The sequence below is a fragment of the Cottoperca gobio genome, chromosome 20 (assembly GCF_900634415.1).
Source record: "Cottoperca gobio chromosome 20, fCotGob3.1, whole genome shotgun sequence".
Taxonomy (NCBI): domain Eukaryota; kingdom Metazoa; phylum Chordata; class Actinopteri; order Perciformes; family Bovichtidae; genus Cottoperca; species Cottoperca gobio.
The window spans coordinates 15,937,048-15,943,205 of record NC_041374.1 but is presented as its reverse complement, the minus strand read 5'-3'; the positions used below and the strand labels follow the sequence as shown (position 1 = coordinate 15,943,205).

General features: G+C 45.9%; 1 protein-coding gene across 5 annotated transcripts in view; it reads left to right on the top strand.

The window, feature by feature from the left end:
• Positions 1 to 820: 820 nt before the first annotated feature.
• The window catches only part of arhgap12b (Rho GTPase activating protein 12b), a 54,018-nt gene continuing 48,680 nt past the window's right edge, over positions 821 to 6,158 (top strand). For all 5 annotated transcript variants that reach the window (XM_029457634.1, XM_029457631.1, XM_029457633.1 and 2 more), the window contains exons 1-2: positions 821 to 1,020; positions 5,363 to 6,126. In XM_029457634.1, the coding sequence (XP_029313494.1) occupies positions 5,449 to 6,126 (678 nt within the window). In that variant the 5' untranslated portion in view covers positions 821 to 1,020; positions 5,363 to 5,448. The remainder of the gene's footprint in view (positions 1,021 to 5,362; positions 6,127 to 6,158) is intronic.

Below are 6,158 nucleotides of genomic sequence, written 5' to 3'. Positions count from 1 at the left end.
AAGCCGTCTATCAGCACTGACAGACGGGTGGGGTGAGAGCGAAAGACCAGCGTCTGCTGGGTTAAAGCCCGCAACTGCGTCAAGTTGAACGGAAACACACCGACTAGAACCGGATTTTAGTGGAATTTGCCTTCAAAATAAAAATTAAAACGTGCCAAAATAAAATAACATGACGTGCACAGAAAACATTGCATTTCACAAAGGCTATATTTGATCACATATTTTATAGCACCATTTATTATAGCCTACTGGATGACACCAGGCTTTAGGGGTGCATTCAACATTATGGAATAACAAATTACCCTGCTCTGTGATAGCATTAAAGAGTATTATGATCAAAGTTGTAGACACCTTTAAGTCGCCATGCACGTGTGTTTTGACTCGTGTGTTTTGTTTTGACGTGTTTTATATGTAGGCGTAGCCTATATGGAGAGTTCTTGTCGTGAATTTGATCATTTCAGCAAGTCTACCTAGCACGTATGAATGGATCATTTTGATACATTTCAGTATATAGCATAGGCTACGTAATATTTACTTGTTTGTGATATTTTGGATTTAAATTTTGAGACATCACTTATTTAATCAATACAACTATAGTCATTACTTGCAACAGACCCCACCACACAACATAACAAACGTTCACATTTTCCGTTAACACACAATGTAGCAGAAAATGAAAATTATGACGATACATTTATACACAGCTAGGTCTATATATATATATTGTATTTCATTAATTATTTTCAGCTGTTATGCTTTAATTCCAAATAACAAAACATATAAACCAGGTTCGTTAACTAAAGCTTTTACTTTGATGGTTGTGACCGGATATGTGATGTGTTGCCGCAGCGAGCTTGACAGCCTGAAGAGAGGCGGGGGATTGCGAACAGACCGACTTGACTGGAGGTCTGCTGCGGACTAAGTCGGAGCAGCAGACACTAAAATAGCTGGGAAAAGTTGCTTCTCACCACCCCTACGGTCGACGCAGAACACAGAGAGACACCACTGGAGTTTTTAAAGGTTAGTACGTTTCAGTTTTGTGGGGGGCTTTTCCGTCGCCTTGGTCAGCGAGAGGCTATTGGCTTCTGTCGGAGTTACTTTGTTGCTATGCACGCTGTTGCAGATCGGAGGGTTTGTCTCCGAGTGAACCTGCAGTGCTTTTGTCCAAGCACGAAGCCTGTGGAAATTGTCACTAAAATATCTACCACCGGTAAAATATCCGAGATAGAAACATTACGTTTTGCTGAGGTTTGTTTTAGATATTGAAACAGCTAGGTAATTCTACATTCCACGTGATAGCATCAGTCTGTGTGGCACGCACCTACAGATATGGTGAGCTTATTTTCTCGCGGTGTGTGTGGCTATTTGTCCCCGTTTGGGGAGGGAGTGGGGGTCTTTCTCCGGCAGGCACGTCCCCGTCCTTCCCGTCGCTCCTGAGAATCATTGATAATGTCGAGTCCGAGTCCTTTTGTTATTAATGCACATGGATTAAACCCCTTTGTGCTGTATTTCTGCAGTCTGCTGGGCTTGAAGGGACCCTGCCCCCCACCCATGGGCCATGCACCGCCTCCCGCTCCAGGCATGCTCTGGCCGCTCAGCCCTGATTTATAGACCAACGCTTCTTGTTTTCAGGGCTTTTAGCAGTGCATAATTGCAAAAAATAACTGTGTTTTCATTCAATGCATAGCCACATATGCAGCAAATAACCCGCATTGATGAGAGTGAAATGCAGCAGCAGCACATGTTGGAGTGGATGCTGCTCGGCCACATCTGTTTTGAATGAAGCACAGGGACAAAGGCAGTCCGAGTCTCAGGGTGTTTTGCTGCTACAGTGGCTGGTCTGCAGATGTATGCAGACAAAAAACACAAGTCGTGATCTCTGTGTTGATGCATACCTTCATTTTCTGCCAGATCGAGGGCTAGTTTCGAGTGCTGTGTTACGGTGCGTTGCCATAATGCCATTTATATACAAGTGTGTACATAACACTGATTTCTGTCAGAGCATTTCACTACAGAGCTATGTGTTGGCAAACATTGTTTTATTAACGTTTTCTGCCAGGGTTGGTTTTCCCCAGGGAACCACTTCTGTCATTGGTTGATGTTTTATGTAGACTGGACTGTCATATATTTATAGCTAAAATAGAATCTGAAAACAACATTAGCGGCAAAGAAAACGCGTAATCAATGTCATGAAAGATCAAATGTTTCGAAAAGTGTGTTAATTAATATTAGGGCGATCTAATAGTTATGTTGGGGGGTACAAATAGTTATCATAAGACATACTGTTATTGTCGCCTTAGGCCCCACTTTGAAAATCTAGTGATTCCTAAAAAGTAAAAAAAACAAAACCGTAGGGCTTTTGTTCCATATGGACAATAGTTGTTCAGTCACTGCTGTGCGGAGCTGTTCCAACCTGTTTCTAAACATGAGCTGCATCCTTTGGGTCTCCACAGAGCAACAAGTTGGCGACCCCACTCCTCTGAGACTTCACTTTACTCCAGCACCATGCGGTGACAGGGATTCTATTGCAGCAAAATTTACTCTCTCGGGTCCTGTGCCAGAACTCTGAGAGTCCACAGCCGTAGAGAGAGAAAGGGAGAAAGGGAGAAAGAGGGGGAGTGGAGTTGTAAATTTCGGCTGTATTGTGCAGAGGAGCCCTTTTTAATTTATGTTTAACGGTATGTTTTTGTCAGAGGGAGTGATGTCATGCAGGATTTCCAGCCAGTTTCTGTTTGTTTTTTAAGGTTTCTCAGTAAATGCCTCCAGAAAGACTATTAAACTTACTCCTCATCTGATCATTTAATCCCATATGCTAGCTTTTTCTGGTTTGCCAGTTTAGTTATCAGCTCTTTGACACTGTGTGAGAAGTGGTTCAGTTATACTGGTGTATATCTGGGAGCCTTAATCTTTTGGTTAAGTGTCTCCAACATTAGAGTCTAATAGTATGAAGAAGACAGTTGCTGGTAATCTAAAAGTTATCTTTGGAATAACTAACAGCATGACATTCTCGCACTGTGGCAATGTCATGTCACCTATTACCGGTTGTATCCTTTATCTTAGAATGCAGTAGCTAAACACCAGAAACCCAGTCTGTATTTACTTCAGTGCAGCAGCACTGTGAGGAGGATGGGACTGTAGCCGTCATGCTCCATCAGTGATAGTGCTGTTATCATGTGCGTGACTTGAAGCTCTGACACACTCCTGACTACATCTCTGGCACCTCCGGTGACTGTGTGGACTGTAGAATGCATCTGTTAGAGGTGGGGGTTACTTGAGGATTCGTGACTGATTCCCAACACTCATTCTAATGCACACACAAATGAAAACAGACAGTGACTGTTCCTTAAGAGACCGTCATTCATTCATAAAGTATTGGGCATGTGTGTGTTGACATCAGGCCGAAGCTTGCATTGGGATAGGCCCGGTCTGGGCAGGCACACACGAGCCCTGGCATGATGCAACATTGTGTGTGTGCTTCATGGTGTTGAAACAGATAAAACAGAAACTATTTAAGCCCATTATGAACATGCAGCTCATCTCTCATGGGCTCCCACTCTGGCCCAGACGGCTCTCACCGCCTTTAATCTATTCTGGGTGCGTAGCTGTCAGTCTGAGCTTCAGAGTGTGTGTACATATTCCTTTACATGAGGATGGGCCCTTTTTATAGATTCAGCGACGTGTTCTCACGCCTCACTAAAAGCACCTGCTTTTACCGCCCGCACTTCCAGGATGTCAGTCCATGGCGGCTGCTATTTCAGGAAGGAAGAGGGGGAATATGATATGAGGGGAGCCGCGGGTTCGGTAGAAGCTCCTTTGCTATGGGAGCGCCCCGGTATTTATTTAGGTTAACCGACTGAGGGAGACTCTGACGGACGGATCAATGACAGGCCTCATCCCAAAACAAACCCTGCAGGAATGGCGAGGTCCCAGCTGTCCTCTGACTCACACACTATGTATAATATATGGAGAAGATCACCCTAAGCTTTTTAAGGTTTCTAAATGTGTCTTGTAGCTGCATTAATAAGTAATGTTGCAGATCTCTATGAAACAACACGCATTTTATTTTTGGATGCAGTCTCTGAGGGAATGCAAGCGCCAGGGACTCATTGTAGTCATCACCTTTAGCTCCGCAGAGGGTGATCGGGTTACAGGGCTGGATATCCTTAGCAGTGGTGTCGGTTACCAGAGCAATCGTGTGTGTGTGTGTGTGTGTGTGTGTGTGTGTGTGTGTGTGTGTGTGTGTGTGTGTGTGTGTGTGTGTGTGTGTGTGTGTGTGTGTGTGGTGTGTGTGTGTGTGTGTGTGTGTGTGTGTGTGTGTGTGTGTGTGTGTGTGTGTGTGTGTGTGTGTGTGTGTGTGTGTGTGTGTGTGTGTGTGTGTGTGTGTGTGTGTGTGTGTGTGTGTGTGTGTGTGTGTGTGTGTGTGTGTGTGTGTTGTGTGTGTGTGTGAATTTGAGCATGTTTGGTGTGTGTGTGTGAATTTGAGCATGTTTGGTGTGTGTGTGTGAATTTGAGCATGTTTGGTGTGTGTGTGTGTGTGAATTTGAGCATGTTTGGTGTGTGTGTGTGAATTTGAGCATGTTTGGTGTGTGTGTGTGAATTTGAGCATGTTTGGTGGGTGTGTGTGTGTGAATTTGAGCATGTTTGGTGGGTGTGTGTGTGTGTGAATTTGAGCATGTTTGGTGGGTGTGTGTGTGTGTGAATTTGAGCATGTTTGGTGGGTGTGTGTGTGTGTGAATTTGAGCATGTTTGGTGGGTGTGTGTGTGTGAATTTGAGCATGTTTGGTGGGTGTGTGTGTGTGTGAATTTGAGCATGTTTGGTGTGTGTGAGAATTTGAGCATGTTTGGTGGGTGGGTGTGTGTGAATTTGTGTGTGTGTGAATTTGAGCATGCTTGGTGGGTGTGTGTGTGTGCATTTGAGAATGTTTGGTGGGTGGGTGTGTGTGTGTGTGAATTTGAGCATGCTTGGTGGGTGTGTGTGTGTGTGTGTGTGTGTGTGTGTGTGTGTGTGTGTGTGTGTGTGTGTGTGTGTGTGAATTTGAGCATGTTTGGTTGGTGGGTGTGTGTGAATTTGAGCATGTTTGGTTGGTGGGTGTGTGTGAATTTGAGCATGTTTGGTTGGTGGGTGTGTGTGAATTTGAGCATGTTTGGTTGGTGGGTGTGTGTGAATTTGAGCATGTTTGGTTGGTGGGTGTGTGTGAATTTGAGCATGTTTGGTTGGTGTGTGTGTGTGAATTTGAGCATGTTTGGTTGGTGGGTGTGTGTGAATTTGAGCATGTTTGATGGGTGTACGTTCATGTGAGCGAGCTTGCTTGTGACATTTAACGAAAAATCTGACGTTGTTCGTTTTTCTTATCTCCTGCAGCCCAGCAGTTCCCTGCAAGTCAGACATGAGGAGCCCCCCAGGCCTGGGTCGCTGAGGTCAGAGTTCAAGTGCTTGTTCCGGCAGTCATGGCTGACAGGGAGGGGCCACCCATCGCCCCGGGCCAGATCTACATCGAGGTGGAGTACGACTACGAGTACAAGGCCAAAGACAAGATGGTGGCCATCCGCCAGGGAGAGTGCTACATGCTGGTGAAGAAGACCAATGAGGACTGGTGGCAGGTGAGGAAGGAGGAGGGCACAAAGGCCTTTTACGTGCCGGCGCAGTACGTCAGGGAGGTGCGCAGGGCCCTCATGCCCCCCCAGAAGCCCACATTGAGGGCCAAGCCCACCGTTTTGGATATCTGTCGGGCATCCAATGAAAACCTCAACAGACCCCAGCCGGAAATGTCCAGTTTTGGGCGTCCGTCGCCTTCCTCCACCCCGTCGCCATCTTCTGATCGTGTCACACCGCCGGTTCTGTCTAAGGATGCTAACCAGAACGTGGGGAGTCCCCATCACTGCAAGATGGTGGCTGAGCTGGTACTTCTTCACAACAACAACAACCATCACCACGCCAACAATTCCACATTGCCAAGGACTCGGGCAGACTCGCCTCCGCTTAAATTGGGGAACAACCACAACAAAAGTCCAGACAGTGACAAGACCTCCCCACTAAGCAACCCGCCAGGAGATCGGCTGAACAAACTCCACAACGACTCAGAGTCTGGCGACGAACTCAGTAGCAGCTCAACAGAACACATGCAGGTACGTTGCTACTTTACTTTTTTTAAATGGTG